General features: G+C 38.4%; 1 protein-coding gene across 7 annotated transcripts in view; it reads right to left on the reverse strand.

Moving 5' to 3' along the window:
• LOC106673701 (teneurin-m) overlaps nucleotides 1-19,505 on the reverse strand; it is a 574,800-nt gene that overhangs the window by 498,369 nt on the left and 56,926 nt on the right. For all 7 annotated transcript variants that reach the window (XM_024226696.1, XM_024226695.1, XM_024226692.1 and 4 more), the window contains exon 2: nucleotides 11,495-11,619. In XM_024226696.1, the coding sequence (XP_024082464.1) occupies nucleotides 11,495-11,561 (67 nt within the window). In that variant the 5' untranslated portion in view covers nucleotides 11,562-11,619. The remainder of the gene's footprint in view (nucleotides 1-11,494; nucleotides 11,620-19,505) is intronic.

A 19,505-nucleotide genomic window follows, 5' to 3' on the forward strand; every position in this document is an offset into this window, starting at 1 on the left:
AGCTTCGTCTTATCGTTTTGAACTAATTAAGGAATTGAATCATAATTAATAGTTTTTTTTTCTGTGTTTAATTTTGTTTTCTTCATATATCCTTAAAAGTTTTCTGCCTTTTAGTTTTCAATTATATATTTGATTCTTATATTTTTGTTGGTGTAATGATGCAGCATCAACTTCCGCCAGACGGTATTTACCATGGTGTATAATGTTTATTAACTTTGTTTTGTATATATTTCTTTTTGTTGTTAAATAATTATTAATATTATTATATACATATATAGTTACTGTAAGTAAAACGAATGTAATATTTATGTAGAGCAGGGAAAAATATGACAAACATAAACACACACACTCACTTATTCACAATTGAATATTCGAAAAAAAAATCCTAAAACGTCAATTAATCAATTAATTATTCGTCAGAGAAGCATAAGCGATTGGGGCTATTTAAATGGCAAAACCGGCAACGGATTTCTAAATGGAGTTGATGAAATTGAACCTCGAATGTCACTTTGGGGGCAAAACCGGTTAATTTCCCTACTGAGTCAAGGGGCGGCCGATTTGGTTAATTGAACCGTCGCTGTATCAGCCGGCCGATCGTTACAACGTATTTTAGACTCGTCAGCTCAAAAGGCCGATGAACTATGCCTAAAAATTTAAAGGGTTTTATTTAAGCACGACTTCCTGAGTTAGACGTGAAACCAATTGTTTTGCTTGCAAAAAAAATTAAAATATAGTCCTCTTTTCCTTGAAACACCATTTTCGGACCAAAAATGCATTATTTTTTGTAGGTAATCTAAAACCTTTTGTACGAAAATGATACTGGTCCTCGTCTCCGAGCTTTAATTGTGCTTCTATTGATTTATTTAATGCTGCAAATCATGTGTCCTTGCTAGTTTGGTGTCAAGCGTGTTTTGGCTTCTCGCCATCTTCAGTATTAAGTATTGAGGAGTTTTGCAAAAATTTACCATGAAAAGTAGCTGAACCGCGTCTGGCAGATGAAACGAAAGAAAATATACAGATCGAAACGATCAGAAATCCCAATTATTGAAACTGTGGAAAACTAATGAAACTATTGAAAACTCCAAAACTAATGGCCATCCTAAGATATCGGATTCTCGCCATCGTCAGTGTTGTTTCTTTGCTAAAATCCCCCTGGCCCATGAAAAAGTCAAAACGCGTCTGATAGACCAAAAGTTTATACCAATACTTTTATAAATATTTGGGAGTTAATTATTTCTAATATGAAAAATAAACTGAATGATTAAAATGTACTGAATGTGTTAAAGCAGAGAACATGTTTTCATTTTATCTCCATTATTTCTTATATTATTTACTTCATGAGACTTTAAGCCTTACAGTGCATCAAACGGAGTTTTAAAGTTGCTAATCCACTGTCATTGCTCGTTAGGTGTGAGGCGTATTTTGGCGTATCGCCATTTTCAGTAATAAGCCTGAAGGTTTTTTTGCAGAGGCAAACAATTTAAGATGAAAAGTAGCCGAACCTCGTGTGACAGAACAAAGAAAACAAAATAGACCAAAAACGATCAGAAAGCCCAATTAATGAAACTATGTGCTCCAAAACTAATGACCATGCTAAGGAGATAGGATTCTCGCCATCGTCAGTGTTATTTCTCTGCTAAAATCGCCCAATCTCTTGACGAAAAGTCAAAACGCGTCTGATAGATCTTACAAACATTTGGGAGTTAATTATTTCTAATATGAAGAATAAACTGAACGATTAAAATGTGCTGAGTGTGTTAAGCCAGAAAGACGTTTTCACCTTATCTCCATTATTTCTTATATTATTTCAAGCCCCCTACTTTCTCTTAGTTGGTTGGAAACATAACTGGTACCTATCCAATTTTTTTATAACTAGATTAGCTTATATCCCGTTGAAGTTTGTCGACATTGAATCTTCAACCAATCCCACGGAATTAATAACGCTTGGGTGTACAGGTCATTGGCGATGGAGGAGAATCTGATTAAATTAAATAATTCCATTTGTCTTATGTCATTTCCATTGCTATTCGCTAATAACTGCGACGGTAAATGGAGCATGGACTCTTTTGTTCTTTTTCTATGGATCTCAATTAAAGCCGTTCCAGGGGGGGGGGGTCGACCTTTTTTTCTCTGCGTTAGTACTTGTCTTACTTGAAATTAAATTTATATTATGGCATTTATAATACGGCAAATTATGATTATTTAATTATTTATAACAATATATCAACAATAGAATTCTCAATTTGAAATAAATTAATCATGAAAATAGTGAGGATTGCTGATCTTATACGACGATTTTTCAATATGAAAAAAGTTTACGAGTTCCTTCTTTTTGTATTCCATATAAAAATATTATGATTAGAAACCCCAGCCGAAGCAGGAAGTGGAGATGTACAAGTAGGAAGGAGAGCAGCCCTTAAAATTCGTTCATTAGAAAGCATATGAAAAAAAATAATAGAGAGTTTGCCACTGTCAAAGCCAAACATTTTGAAGCATGAAGCGATACTAGAACTGGGCAAAGGGCGACTCAGCCCTGAATCCTTCGTGTTAGTCAAGTATCTTTACCAAGGCAAGTTCTTGTTGTTAGATCAAGGTACGCCGATTTTCGCCTGTTCTTCACAGACAGGTCTAAAACCTGCGAGGGTGGTGTGTGTGCTGCCTATGGCTAGGGTTTAGGGGCTGGGGCGCCTCTACACCAATGCTGCGGCGGTAACACCATTCCGTCGTGTGCGGAGGTGCGTCACTCTCAACTTGAAAATCAAAACGCCCGATAAGGCCGAATAGGAAAATCCATTAAAGTTCCTCTTGTCTTGTGACGAAGAGTTCTCGGGAACCTCATGCCTATGGCTAGGGTGCCCCCTTCATGGTCGTTCCCGCGTGCGATTTGGTACGCGCGTAAGGAGATTCGAGGCGATGAAGGCTCTGCCTATTTGGTGTACACCGATTTCCTCAGCACGGTAACTATTGTGCGTGACAGTCCTCCGCCGATCTGATGCTCTTGTTTGAGAAATACGTTGAACTGGAGGTTGGTTTCTGGGTACAAGAAAACAGGTCTGACTAACGAAAAGACCTACGACGCAACTGGCCGAGGTTTCCCAACACCTCGATCCTGCCCTTTGAAGCATTAAAAAGCAAGATTAAAAGAAAGTAGTAGCGACAGTGAGACCGTTTGGCAGAGCTCTCACGTATCAAGAGCACTGTCTATAGTGGCCCTTGGAGGAGTTGAATCGTAGAAGAGGTGTCATCGTCACCCGATTAAGAATAGGCCTGAGAGGTTGACACATTGACATTTACTTTTGATCCAAAGCCCGCGTATGTCCGGTATATACAGAAAGGTTGCTCGATGATTCCTACTTGGTTGAAGGATGCCATTCATTGGCGGCAGTTGGAGAGCGTGCAGGACGTTAGTGAGAGTGAATGGGAGACTGATTGCGTTGGGGGCTGAAATGTCCAAGCTGTTGGTAGCCCCGGGAGCCTAAACTCGACGGCTGAACGGCTAAGACCGTGGTCTAATCCTGGACTGCCAACACCTGGAGCGGGTGGTTCTCAACGCCTGCCTATAATTTATTGTAAATTACAAAAGTACAAGGACCTCAAGCCTGAACAAATGTGCTTGAAATAGTAGAACTTGATGAGAAACTTTCAGTCGGTAAGAACGAAGTATGTTAATATTTTTGAGAAAAAGACAACTCAAGGTGAATAACATGTTGAGCAAAAGTGAAGGCCTTTTGTACCTTACTTAAAGAGACTAAAGCCAGAGCTGAATTATATAAACGTGCAGTACAGAGATTACAGGAGTTTGACAGGCTTAAGGACCTAATAATAAAAAAGAGAGAGTACTTTTTTTAAATATTCGACCTTATCCAAACTCCTCCTAGTAATTTTCCTAAATCTCCTTCCCATTCACCTCCATCTCTTCATTTCGCAACAAATTAACCATCGCACAGCCCTTAACTGTAACTGATCGCATAACCGATATGGATGAAAGGATCGCGGATAAGGAAAAGTACAGAAACATTTGAGATGGTTTGTATCTGAGCATCTAACTAAGCTACCATCAAGCAATTATTTTATATTATTATATTCTTCGTTACTTTTTATTTTCTTTCTTAAGAAAAATACTAATTGGGGTTATATAATGTAAAGCTGCCAGTATTGGGAGATTTCTTCTCGAGGTCTGCGATTTAGCGAACCTGCAATTTGGAAGTTTACCACCATTCTGGCCTGCCTATCCTCGCATTTTTTAGTGCACTGACTATAGAACCAACTGATCGAAACCAAACAAATTGTATGCTACAATTACAGGTAAAATTTCATTGCCGAACTTAAATTTTATGACCAACAATAATCCGGATCTATAGTTTCATCGACGATAGTTCCATTTAACATTCCAGAGTTGAAGTCGATTCGTTCATGGGACGAGCCCTCAAATATTGTTTATGTTGTTTATATTATTTATATTGTTATTAAAAATTCATTAGATTTCGTGGTCGGATTGACCAAATAACATCTTTCAATTAATTAATCTTTATGTAAGGTATTGGTTGAGATAAAGTGGATCGATATCACGATAGCTCAAGTGGTAGAGCAAAGGCGTATTTATCCGAAGCTCGTGGGTTCGAATCCCACTCACGACGCTGACTTTTTTACCTCAACCAATACCTTACATAAAGATTAATTAATTGAAACTTATTAAAATATTACATAAAAGAAAAGCTCATTGGTAGGCGCAAGGTTAGTTTAGCAGCTAAGAAAAAGTGTTGAAACGTTTGATGCACGAGCTATAATTGAACAAGATTGGTTTTAAATTATGGCCGAACTGTAAGGATAATTTAACGTGTGACCTCGTTAGATCAAATAAAAAAGTCTCACTTGCGTCATGTGCGGCATAATCTGGCGAGCTAAGGTTTTTACGTACGTTTGAAAGGGCACTGATTTATAAATACTCGAAGCAAAACGCATAACAGGCGGTCTATGTTGTAAAATTAGTCGTAGACAGGCGAGGGAGAATTCCCTTTACACGAGCCAATTCTACCAATGCCTATAACGGTAAATACAAATTTGTAAATTTATTTGCATCATTGGCTTCAAAAGGAAGCCTTCGTGAACACAAATTAAAAGAAAACTTAAACAATTTAAATATGTAAAAACCTTGACGGTATTGATTGCAATATTGTAGTTGCGTTTTTCATTTATTCAAAAAATAATTATAGGCCCCTTGTGGAATAAGGGATGGAAGGGATGAACGGAAATGTAAGCCTGGTTGGTGTAAGTCATGCATATTGTGCAAGCAGGCACGAAGTCACGTCATGACACCTTCACAGCATTGATTTATTCTTGGACTTAGTTCGTTCCGAACTACAAAAGTTAAATATTCAATGTCTCGTATATCGATCAAGCTTTCCGACGTTGACACTGTCTCCGGCTATCGTCTGATTTAAATTGTAAACACAAATTGAAATAGAAAGTGAAAAGCCAATTTAAAGCAAGTTTAATTGACTTCCAGTCTGGAACTTGGGCCTCGTAGACTTTATTTCCCTTTGAAAAGTTGACGAACTTTTAGTTTGAAAACTAGGAAAAATGTTTATACTGTTTTTGTAATTATGGGTTGTATGTTTTAAAGTATAAAAGCTTTGAACATAGTATAAATATTATAACAAACTATTAAATTAATTCGTCTATTGTTTAAATTGATTGTAGAAGAAAAAAATAAATGTATGCTCATATTTTCTTATAAAACGGATATTTTATATAAAGTGACATTCTTATTCATCAGTGCGTCGTCTGTAAAGTTGAAATATTCGCATTCACGATTCGGTGTTTTGGATTTGAGGATTTATGGTTGTTGGGAGGGTCTTATAAAATTTACGGTTACGGGAGGGAATTACATCTTGTACAAAATATGTAAATCTGGTCGGGTTGTTTCTTTGGACACATAAAATGGAGCATCAAGGATTTTTTAATAGATTGGGCAGTTAGGGTGCGATTAATATTGCAATGTTTGGCAGAACGGCGTGGTGTTTAGTGAGCGTTAGCCAATGATTATTTGGAAATCGTGAGGTGCGGCCTGGTGTGATGTAGGTTTTAGAAAAACATTTTCTTTGCCATGCAAACGTTTCGATCTTTATTGAGCCCTGAAGATGATCTCAATAAAGATCGAAACGTTGGCATGATAAAGAAAATGTTTTTCTAAAACCTCCGTCACACCTGACCGCACCTCACGATCTCCAAATAATAATAAATTTGGTGGAACCGCACACTTCCAGTCCGTAAGTCCTTATCAGCTGAATTATGGTATTTTAAAGCAGCCTTTTATTTGTAACTGACAAGTTATGGCGTTTATCAAAAAGTCGAATGTGCTCTGTATCGTGTTATAAATTCTTGACGTTTCAGTCTGTGTGGGGATCCTTCTTCAAGCGTTTATCGGTGTACAAAAGATAGCGCACCTTGGCCGTCGTTGAGAGGCTATATTATTTAAGTAGACTAGAAGGAAGATCTTTTTAGGGAGAGTAAAGGTAATATGGGGGCTTTGTCTATGTTAAATTTTTTTTTTTTCCCCATACCAAGACTCAATTAATGTAAGGTTGTTGTTGTAAGGTTTCGAGTGGAAATGACAGGATCGAAGTTACTAGAGAGAATTGCTGTATCGTCTGCAAAGGTGAGGTTTGATTAATAAATGGAAGGGCCAGCTGTGTACATCTGGTATGCCAGAACGCTACTCTGAAGAATACCTGTATGTATAGGGAAATATTTTGAGAGGAAATTGCCGTCCATGACGTGAGACAACTGTGTAGGATGATATAGTAGGCCTTTGAGTATAAAAACAAACTCGACCAAAAGTATGGCTTACGACAATAAAGACCGCAGAAGAGTACTGCTCCATCTCACGAAACGAAGAGATAATGTCTACCACACGATGGAATTATTGGACAGTAGAGTGGCAGTTACGAAGACCAAAATTATGGTAGAGATTATATGTTGGGAATTTAAGATTGGAAAAGTTATTTTCAATTGGATCCAATTCTAAAATTTTGCTCAAAATGGGAAATAGACGTAATGGCCTATATGAAAAAATACTACATGTTTTTTTTTTGGTTTAGGGAACACTCGAATAGAAGAGAGATCCCAAATTATAAGAATATGGAAGTAGGTACTACGAAGAAGAATTATGTTTTGAATACGACGACATTTTTGGGGGAGGTGTTAAAAATTTTTTACAGCGATACAATTAAAACCTGGAGCATGCTTTGATTTTAGAGATTGTACGGCTGAATGAACGATCGATGGTGAAAAATGTTTAAGAGAGAGGTATAGGAATGGTGGAATGTAAATATTCGTCGATAAGAAAAAGATAAAATAAGTAGACAAAATTTGCAGTTGTTTACATAATGAGCATACTTTTACATATACTGAATGAACAAATCTTATACATGAACGTCCCGGGATGTTTACTCTTTTGGATAAGACAGGCTTTTCTGAGTTTTGAACTGAACACTTAACTTTCGACGGTGAGACGGGTGCCAACAGCACTGTCTAGCCCGCCTGGGGCTCACTTTCATTTCTGACACCGGCTCATTTCAAACAGACGTAACCAACGTTTCTTTGTCTATAAATAGGTTTAAAGACAGAATAAGCCAGAAAAGAGACCATGAGACGACTTGGCTCGACTGCTCAATTTCATTCATAATTTTATCCCGGTTACTTACGTGTTTACAAGGATATTTAAAGGATGAAATAAGATTTTCCTTTAATTTTCATTTAGCTTACCCCACTCGAGTGTTTCTGATTTTTTTTTCAACAAACAAACTAACATTTTGTTTAACTATATAGTAAGCAAATTACTTTGAAAAAAAAGTCAGAAGTCTTTGAATATCGATATTATATTCGTATCAATATTATATTTATATTCGACCTAAGACGCCAAATACCCCCAGAAATAGCGATTACTCTGGGGTAGTAGGAAAAAAGACTGACTGGCGTGAGGATGTAATTTATTAGCGTGAATGGAGGGGTTTATCCACAATTACCCCAAGGAATATCGGGAACTCTGTTAGTGTGTATTCTAACCATACTACCATGTTTTTATCTTGTTTCTGTGTGTCTTTGAATTTGTGTTATTTATTTGCGTTATTTTATGAACAAATTACGAGTCCCTGAGGTACACAGAGGCTAGCAATAAGATAAACAAAAGAGAGTTGGCTACAATTATATCATAAAACACCATGACCTGGCAGGAGAATCTGTAAAAGAAACAGGCAAGTTTAAAACGCAAGAAAGGTCTGAAAAGAAAAACAATGGTAAGGAAGGCTGGCGATGACGAATTACCAATGTAGTTTGCCAACCGTAAAATTTAAAAACAAATTATATTCCTGGATATGAAGCCGTACTGTAATAAAAATAACGGTATTAATAAGATCGCAAATCATTAATTAATGGAAGCTGCCGTGTTGAAAGTTGTTCATTGGTAAACTACCCCAACAGGGGCCGATCTTCCCTGGCAAGGCTTCCCAAGTTTGCCCGATCTGAAATCTCTTTTGAAAACTTAGACAGTGTATAAAGACCGCTTAATCGACATGCTTTATATTCCGAAGGTGTATTTTTTCCCTTTTCTTTTTTAGGACATTTTATAGGGACTTACTCGGCGCGATAAAGTTACAAACATTATCTATTTTTCAAACAAACTATGTTTCGAGCCGTCCAAACTTCGGCCCTAAAACCTTTCAGTTTTATATACGGGTACACATAGCATGTGTGATTTCTTCTGAAAACACATATATTTTTTATTGCTAGTGACACACGTAGTCAATAAATAAAACATACAAGATTAATTTTATATAGATTTGTTTAACTTGTTATCAAATGAGTAAATACGATTTGTACATTCAGACAGCGGTAATAGGTGGAAAAGTTTTACCTTGACATCCTTAAAGATTCGGACTTATTACAGATCTAATTTTTAATTTATCCTTTTTTTATGGCAAAATGCTAGCCCAGCGATGGAAATATTCATATCGTATAGTAACTACCTTTGTACTAGAGTGGATTACCTGCTGCCAACCTTGCCATCCTGTTTTTCGTGACACTTTGGCATTCTAACTATTGAGTGCCACTTAGTAGCTTGATAACTTATGGTCTTTGTACACAAAACGTCTGACCCATATGCCAACATTGGTGTGATGAAGCAGGAAGCCATCAGTAAATTTGTGGTTTATTACCCAGCTTTTGGCATAGAGCATTATGAGGTTAAATTTATTACATAAAATAACGAAAATAAATCCTATCACGGGCTAAGACTGTTTATTATGATCCATAGGCTTTGAGTTCTATTAACAGTTGGCCTCTAATTTGTTCCTAGCTTTTAACTATTTACTAATATTACCATGTTTTTTCAAGGGTGTACATGTAAGAGAACATGAACAGTTAGTCTAGCTTTTTCTTAAATTGTTACGTGCTGCGTTGGAATGTTGAAATATACTCCAAAGCTACCGACACTGACCTCATGTTTTTAGTAGCACTTAGACATAGCAACCATTGAGTGCAACTTAGTAGCATGATAGCTTGCAGGGTTTTCCCCAAATTACTTAGGTATATGGCAAATTTGAGTGGTTGAAAGCCTAGCTGTTGGCACAGAGCTTTCTGTTGTTAAATTTGATACAAGGAAAATAAATCATGTTACAGTATGTAAAGGCTTATTATGATCCACGGGCAGTAGTTCCCATGATAATAAGATGGGTTTAGCCTATCGGCCTAGGTTTAATTCCACCATAACCTTTAATTATTCATTAATAAGACCTAGTTTTGTGGATGGTTGTCCATTTAAGAGACCATGGACAGTTAATCTAGCATCTTCTTAAATACGTATGTGCAGCGTCGGAAGATTAAACTATGCTCCCAAAGTTGCCGACATTGTCCTCACGTTTCTAGTGGCACATAGACATAGTTGTCATTAAATGCCAATTAGTAGCTTGATAACTTGCAGGGTTTTGGTACATAAAACTTCTCGCCCATATTGTCACAGCTCTTCTGGATGAGGCAGGTGACCATCAGAAATTTTATGGTTTATTCCCGGCTTTTGGCAGAAGCTTTCTGAAGTTAATTAAAATTAAGGCTATTAATTAAAATAAGGACACTAAATCCCATTATAGCTTTAAAAGTGTATTATGATCCGCGGGCCTTGTGGTAGCCTTAATGGCAGTAAGATTGCGTTAGACCGTAATTCCACCTTAACTTTTAGATATTCATTACGATGACCTCGTTTTGAGGATGGTTGTTCATGTAAGAGATTATTAGCAGTTACTTTAGCTTCATAGGTTGTTCGTGAATGTGTTGGTGTTCAGTTTTACCTTCCAAAGCAAGCGACGTTGTCTTCATGATTCTAGTGACACCTAGACAAGGCAACAATGGAATGTCACACAGTAGCCTGATAGCGTGCACGGTCTTCAGACACTAAGATTCTGAGCCAAATGTCAATCTGGTCTGCCTGATGATGCAGCTGAGTACCCATAGTTATTTTACGGTTTAATCGTCAGTTTTGGAAAGTTATATCTGACAATCTGAGTATGGGTATGATCTTAGAGTGGATTCGAAGTTATAAATTACTCTGGCCGAGGTAGAGCGAGTTGTCTTTATATATATCCCTAATACCTCGACTCCTGTGCTCCCACCTGCTTTTAAGACGTCAGCACCTTCTCTGGCAATCTTGGTTTTTAGTATTATTTTGTTAAGATGTTTTCCATATGAGCCGATTGCCTAGAATGATCCCAAAATGTTTTACCTATGTGGAATATGGAATCTGTACCCCGTTTAGCCGATAACTCGATTTGAACTTTAGCATTTGATGTATGTTTCTCTAATCTGTCATATTTATCTGATAATAATCATTAAACTTTTTTGACCCTATTTTAAAGTTATGTATAACATTATTTTCTTAATATCCACAATTCGTAATTACGGAAAGAAGTAATAAAAACATTTACCTTCTTATCATTACAATTTTCAATACGTTTTCATATACATATATTGCTTTATTTACGTTCTAGATAAATTATTTTAAACAGGGGACGCCCAAAAAAGTATAATTAATTAGTCCGCTGGGAGCTTTTCTTTGTTATATCATTTTGTGCTAATTGTGCCAGCCATGACAGCTGTGATGGATTGAAATATCCAACAAAAAATAAATTGACCGATCACCCGTAATGACCACGTGTGTATTCATTTCTAAAATATATACGCAATTAAAACCGGCTGGGCTTTATAAAGATTGGGAACAAAATCGTGAAACCGCGCGCCTCCGAGTAAACGTACATTTCAAAGAAGCAGCCGGCCGAAATGATACACCGCGAAAACCACGTCGTAATTACGACTCTACTTATTGATCCTTTGTGATAAAATGAGCGAGCCTGAGAAACGGTCTTAAACCGAAACATTATCAACCGTCTAGACATGTAGGACTTTAGCAAGCATCAAACAAAACAAAAGAAAAACCCTGAGTTACCTTTATAATGTGCTGATCGGTCTTGACGCCCAGTGCTAGGCTTCTTGCCAATTGGAGAGACTATCATTTAAGGAGTATGGGACAACATCGGCGTAGAAATCGGCCACGTGAGGTTTCTCAGCAAACTGAAAACAACATGTTTTTAATCAATCAACAGTTTCAGTTATTCAGGCACAAAAGGTTTAGCATTTTAGAGACAATATTACAACCGACTCTATTGTCAAATGTTCAGTGACCGTGATGGCCGAGTGGTCAACTCGTTCGAGTCGTATTTGCCACGATAGTAATTCAGGATTCGAATCACAGCATAAACCACGGAATTCTAATTGAGAATAATATGCCAAAATGATTATAATTACTCTCATTTTCTACGCCTCGTAAGTGTCGACGACTGAGAAACCTTGATAAGCTACACAATCATGGATCTTAGAACGTTCTCAGGAGCTTTCTGGACCAGCCCCAAATACAGTTTGTGCTGCGAGCTGAGGGTATTGCATGTAGAAAGCGACTTCCCCTCGGTTACAGGGTTTTTGGCCATTTGTTAATTTCAAATTAACTCTTTGTGAACTTCTAATTATCCTTTTGCTAATTTGAGTTGACTACGAGAAGGTGCCGTTGCCCGCTCATTGCAGCGTATGGTTACCCCTCTGCTAGAAAAATATACCGAGATGACGGTGGTTGCTGTCTCGATTCCTGTACACGTCGGCCTGGATGGTAACGAACGTGCGGACGAGGTGGCGAAAACCGGGTCGTCCCACCTTCCTGACCGGACTATCGGGAAAAGGCCTTTGACGCTAAACGAGTGGTAAAGACCATGTTAAAAGAAAGGTGGTAGCGTCAGTAGGCGGGTTCGTCCGAGATGCTCTTGCGTGTCAAGAGCAAGACCTGTAGTTGCCCCCCCCCCCCAGAACCTGAGCCGGAAACGAGGAATTGTCCTTACCCGATGAGACTGTCGGGCTATGAGAATATGTCATGCGTGGTTGGCACAGAGAAGGTGGCTAGATGTATCCCACATAATAAAAGCTTGTCATGCCATCGCTATTTTTAGAAAGAGTGCAGGCATGCCGGCAAATTTAAGAATAATTTTCGGCGACTGTAGGGAGTATCTAGGTCTCTATTCCGCTTTTTGGTGGACGTCGGGTTTTTTATTGTAAATAATTATGTTTTATGTGTTTTGTTTGACTGCGCGTAGTTATTAGTGTCAGTGGTGAGGTGAGGGGGGTTGGTGAAATGTAGCGTTACCATCGCCCTTCCAGCAGTGTGTGTGTGTCTGTCTAGTAGCAGTGTGTGTAGTGGTTTTATAGGCAAAATAGTTATACAGGTACCCTATCTTTCCAAATTTAGATTATTTATATTGTGAGTAGTTTGATCGAAGAATATCGATTATTCCACCAAACAGAATGAGTGCAATGTATGATTGTATTTATATGTGTGAATGTATTTATTTGTGCGACTGTCTTATCGAATAGAGTTAGTATTAGGCTAGATTATAGTTTGCATACGTTAGGGGCTGAAATTACCTACATGTCGACAGCCCCTCTTGGAGCCTAACCCTGTTGGGATGCGACCATCTCATAGGCATCTGGCTTAAAGGGGATACTAGCGACCCCATAACGGAGTAGGTAAACTCCCATGAGGTAGAGACCGAGGGTCATCATACAGGGGACTGACAACTCATCGAGGTGAAGATCCAATTAGTATTTAATTTGAAATAAAAAAATTTTTGAAGTTTAAAAAGGTTAATTCGATACTGAAAAAAGTTTAATTTGAAATTATGAAGAGTTAATGTGAAATTAAAAGGAATTAATTTATGAAGAAGTTAAAAAGGTTTAGTTTTAAAATAAAAAAGGTTAATTTGTGGGAAAATATATACTTCGCATCCAACCTTCTGACTTAAAAGTATAAGTGTGCAATCATAGTGATCTAATTGACCATATTAATTATTCCTTTATGTAAGGTCTTAGCTGAATGAAAAAGTTAGTGTCACGAGCGGGATTCGAACCCACGACCTTAGGCTCAATACACCGTTGTTCTAACCATTTGAGCTGGTGGAATGTGGAAGTCACGATAGCTCAGAGCAGCGGCGTATTGAGCCGAAGGTCGTTGGTTCGAATCCCCCTCGTGACACTAACTTTTTCATCTCAACCAAGACCTTACATAAAAGGAATAATTAATTGAAACTATATTTAACTAAGACCAACTAATTAAACATATTTCAGTTCATCACACATACAAACAAAGACGTAAAATGGTTCGGAATTGGGCGTAGTATACATTCTCCAAGGGAGATCACCATCCGTCTTGTGAAATATTACATTTTCTCGCCTGAACCTTAAAAGGGTTAAACGGACTTAGTATGTGTCTTCGAGCATCCCATTCTCGCTCGCTTTTAAAACTTACGGCTTTCCTCTAAATCCTCTTTAAGCGAAGGTTTCGTTAAGAAATGGTGGAACCTGGCGCCTTTCCAAGTCACCTCTTTTCAGGTCTGATAATCTTACAATCTCGGGTGAGGATGCAATTTCTAATGTTCGACGGAAAACCAGGGGGTGATGTTATTTGAAAGTTTTAGTTATTTTTAAACATTTTACTAAAGTTTGAGAACCAGAAGAACTAAAATTATCCTCGTACAGTCTTTTCAAGTAAACGTAAACCAGCGAGAATGCCAGGTCCCATGGAGTACTTACTCGGTAAACTGGTTTCAATAGAGAAATCATGCCAAATCACATGGCAATAGAAGCAAAACCAAGCCGGACAATAATTGGATTTTGACAGCCGATCTATCTGAAGGCAGAAGGGTTAGGCATCCTGTTGTCTGGACGGTTGGAGCCATTGTTCCGGTGTCCGGCAGGGTTCCTGTAAACGCGGGGGGGGAGAGCAACTCAACTCAGAAATCACCGCTTTATCCGCCACTACATATTATCCTAGGCGGTAGTTCGGAGGACCAGACTCATTTTAAAACTGATTAATTAATAATAATTAATAAAATAACAATAGGTCAAATATTGGAACGCAGCCTATAAATTTAGAGTTTAATAGGGCTTGTTGGAGTGGGGGACGGTTAATATATGGGGCCTTTTGTTAGCCATAGTAGGAAGCGGGGAGCTAACGGGGGCGGCAAGAGGGCGAAGGCCGGTTCTACAAGCCGGAAAATAAATAAAGTCCGGAGTGGATTGTGTACAAGTGTAGAGTGAACTGCGTCCTGATGGATTGCACTCTGCCCTTATGCACACATATGAACGATTTTCAAAAGGGGATGTATATACGGCTACTATGATTAATTTCGACCTTTTTAAAAAGATAAAAATCCATTGCCGAGAGAAATTTTTAGAGAGGTGATTTAAACTACTACTAGCCCATACGAAAGTGACACTTGCAATGGTACACGACACTCTTGTCCATTAATAGACATTTTTGCCCACAAAAGATTCTCTCTCTTTCTGTTTCTCTCTCTCTCTCTCTCTCTCTCTCTCTCTCTCTCTCTCTCTCTCTCTCTCTTTTCCCTTTAAGAAGTTCGATATGTTGGTAGATTCCAATCTCATGTCTAAATGAATGCGTCGTTCCTACTGATGACGTTCGAAGCGCTAATGAGCAGGAGATAAAAAAGAAATGGCAACATTCATATCATTATGAAATGTCCGGAATATGGCATGGAGAGGAAGCAATTTTTGGATGAGACATACGGTATGGCAATGCTGGCCCTTCTCTTGGACGTTGTTGATTTCGTTAGAATTAAAGGTTGATGGATGCATATTTCGATTCCTACAAAATATTAAACGCCGTAAGTTGATTGAAGTCCTCTCGTAGGCTCCGCTGGCTGGCGGCACACGGAGCACATCAGGGCAAAATACCGCGTACAAGCAGATGACGTGTACTTTTTATAGGTGTATCTATCGTGTGACAACAATGTAATACTCTTTGAGAGGATAATCCCTGCGGGGACTGGAGAGGCACCGGCGACAACATCGATACAGAGAACACACTCCGAATTGAGCCTTGGCTAGGAACGCAACTTTGCATCATCGAACACCGTCTAGAAACGACCAGTGGGCCCTTCAGACTTTTAACATCTTTAAAGTCGAACTTGCAAGTTGAGCATCGCCTTGGTCGCTGTTTCAACCCAGACGTCCTGCCTGGAGTCCCTGGACGTGTTCACCTCTAGAGACCACAGCATTCACCAGTTCATCGTACACCTCAAGTTTTTCTTTTTATTATTTTTCTTATCATTTTTTAATATTATTATCATTATTTTACTTTGCCATTTAACTTCATTGTTTCTGATCTGCCTGATTGCCATTAGAGAAAACAGAATAATTTTGTTTTATTATATTCTATTTTTTTCTGTACACAATTCTTCTATTTTCCTTTAACGGTCCACACCCCCACATTCAATCCCTTCAAACATCGGAGTATTTTGGAAGGATTTTAGCTCCAGATCTTCTAGCCGGAAATCCGAATCCCNTATATACAATAAAAAACCATATTTCCCCTAAAAAGCGGAACAGGGGACTCTGAAACTCGCTACCGTGTTCGAGAACTCTTCTTAAGTCCGGCGGCATGCCTACACGCTCTCTGTATGGAGCCAAGGCATGACACGCCTCTATTATGTGGGACACATCGAGCAACCTTTCTCTCCATAAGGGGCACCTGCGCGGGCTTTGGCCCAAAAGCAGGTGCCCATGTGTCAACCGCGTATGGCCAATCCTCAGTCGGGTGAGGACGATCCCTCGTCTCCTGCTCAGATTCTCTGAGGGCCATCTACCGGTCGTGCTCTTGACTCGCAAGAACCTCTCCGACGACACCGCTCACGGACGATGCCATCTTTCTTTTATCATATTTTTAACTGCGTATTTAGCGTCAGGGGGCCTGATCGCGATGGTTCGATCCGGAGGGTGGGACGTACCGGCTTTCGCCGTCTCGTCCGCGCGTTCGTTACTCTCCAGGCCGACGTGTCCGGGAATCCAGACAACAACCACCGTTTTTCCGAGAGGCTCCAGCTCCGCGTATTTCTCTAACAAGAGCACGACAAGAGGGTCCACAGAGAACCTTTCGCGTATAGCCCAGACAGCGCTCAGAGAGTCGGTACATACGAGGAAGGCTGCGCAAAGAATTATGCTCAGTGGTAAAACAGGTGTTTTCCTCCCTGAGTGGCATTAGATTATTTTTAACAACCCTAAAGTCATCTTTAGTTGTGAAAGACGAAAGTTTAGAATCGAAAGCTTAGTCTACACTAGGGTCAAAGTTGCGCGTATTTGTTGGGAACAGCCTCGATTTATCGTTGCGCGTCTATTTGGGGGCTATCCCGCAACAATAAGTTACGTCTACATTACAGAGGCAGGTTCTAGAAAATGTCTCGGGGGCGTTTCTCTGTCATTGTTATAATTAATTTAAAATATAAATAAAAGAAATAAAAGAAGATGGTGGGTAGAAGATGTAAAGGGATTTGTCAACTTTTTAAGGGTGACACCTAAATATTTTGAAAATTTTTTGGAAATGGTTGCGCCGAAGTTGTTTAAAGAAAGTACAAAATTTAAAAATTCAATTTCCTCTACGGTGAAACTCGCAACTACACTCCGGCTGCCCGCGCAACATGCGTCTCCACTTGCAATGTTGCGCAACATTGAATTACTGAATCCCGTTTCAATGAGGCTCAAAATAGTGTTATCACGTATACTCCCAATACACTCCAGATACAACGGGACGTGTTGCGGGGCTGAATCTCGCCACTCTTGTTTCAAAGGAGGTACAGCCCACCAACAATGATGCACGACTTTGAGTACAAATGTCTACTAGGCTTAAGAGTTCGGCAACAACAGTTTTTATTGCAGATAGAAGTTGAGCATACGACATCAGTGACTCCATGCTCCGGGTCAGTATTTTAATGTTACTCTCCGAGACACTGGGGAGAAGTACGATCTCTTTTACGCGACGCGGACATTAACAAAGAAAAATATCAAAACCCAAAGCACATTCGTTTTCCATCGTAACGTACAAACAAATTTAAGCCTTTACCAACGCTATTTTATCATCATTCAGGATGTTTGTAAGATGTTAACTCGTGTTAACTCGAATAGAGAAATGTCCAGTAAGATCGTGAACGCCCCCTTCTTTTCTTAGCACGTTAAACGTTAATTTTTCCGCAATGCTGCGCGTGGCGAGTGTTAAACATGTTATAACAGTCCTTGCAGGCTTGCTGATGTTTGTTATGGTTTTCTTTTATGTTAAATTGTAGGATGCCAGAAGTATCTATTATGAACGAGAGTATAAGGACAGGTCAGAAATTAACAAAAGAAATGTATTGGTCTGATTTAATTAATGTGTATTTAAGAATAAAAATCCAGGTAAACAAAAAACAGCTGTTAAATTCATGGCTGCCATGTTGGTTACCTACGCCCTAACGGATAGCAATGTGACTACATTTTCGACCTGACATCTAACATTGGACCTGGCCTGTTAGATCGAGCAATGTTAACTAGCCGATTCATACAAGTCTACATCATCATATTTCTCAATCTAACAGGCCTTAACAGAGTTAACATGGTTAACACAAAGATCGAGAATACCCCTAATGTTTTGGAAAAACAAGATAAAAAGTCTACGAGTTGGAAGAAATTACCACGTCAGCTTTATGTTACTAATTACACCTGACGATGTTTTTATTTAACAAATTAGCCAGTTGGATGTCCTGTTTAATTTTGTGTTCCCCACCACCAAAAAACTAATTGAAAATAAGGTCTGTACCTGGGCATTTGGTTGTCGGGTTAAGACAAAGGTGTTGATCGCTGCTCTTTGATATAATTTTTTACCAACAGAACTCAAGACATGTTCAATATAAGTATTATATAATAACAACTCACAAATAGAAATTTATTACTGGGAACTGTTTCAGACTTTATCGTATATCTGGCATATCTCAAACAGCCGGCAACTCAGACATTCGCTTTCCTAGTGGAGTAATAAAAAGCCTGGATGTTTGAAACATTAAATTGTTGATCTCTTTAGTAGGCACCAACATATGTTGGTTTTATAGCCGTGACTAACATCCGAAAGAAGGAAAAAAGGAAGCGAGAGCTTTTATTCCAGAGACTCCCTTATATACGTAATCGTACAATGTAAAATTCAAGAATCCGAACAGATCCTTTATTTATTTTTTTTGTGTGAATATTCTCACGAAAAATGTTGAAAAACGCAGTTTTTCTTATGCCATTTTATAAATAAAAATACTCCCGTTTAACTACATTGATAATGAACAAAAAGTACCTCACATGAGAAATAAAGCGTGAGTATTGAATCCCTGGTCACTTTAAACCAGACATTATAATTTTTTATTATAATTATAAATAAAGGAGTAATTGATAATCCAACGATGTAAGGTTATTAATTAAAAAAGTTTAATGGATTTTGAAATCCGTTTTCAGCAATGGGCTTTCTTTCCCAGCAAAGTTAAACTTCTTCAAAAAATTGTAGTTTTAATCTGACCATTTCTGGAGAACTACTGTCGTATACTTCACTACCACAGCGATTTGAATTATTAAAATTTGTCATTAAATCATTAACGATATTTAGGATTTTAGGATTTAGGAATTTAAGATTTAGGATACAAATAAACGAATAGCAGTAATTTACCTAAATTTAAAACTAATGTTAGTTATTTTAGTTCTTTAATCTTATGAAAAAAAATTGAATTGGTTAAGAGATATAAAGAAGTTGAAACTGGCTTGTTTACATTTGTTAGACTGCAATTAGTCTTTTATGCGTACAATTATTTTCTAATTCATTAGATTTCGTGGTCCGATTGACCAAATAATATCTTGCAATTAATTAATCTTTATGTAAGGTATGGGTCGAGATAAAAAAGTCAGCGTCACGAGCGGGATTCGAACCGAAGACCTTCGGCAAAATACGCCGCTGGTCCACCACTTGAGCTATCGTGACTTCCACATTCCCTCAACTCAAGAGGCTACAGCAGCGGCGTATTTAGCCGAAGGTCGTGGGTTCGAATCCCTCTCGTGAC

Source organism: Cimex lectularius, unplaced genomic scaffold, assembly GCF_000648675.2.
Source record: "Cimex lectularius strain Harlan isolate CLEC.00 unplaced genomic scaffold, Clec_2.1 scaffold4, whole genome shotgun sequence".
Lineage (NCBI taxonomy): Eukaryota > Metazoa > Arthropoda > Insecta > Hemiptera > Cimicidae > Cimex > Cimex lectularius.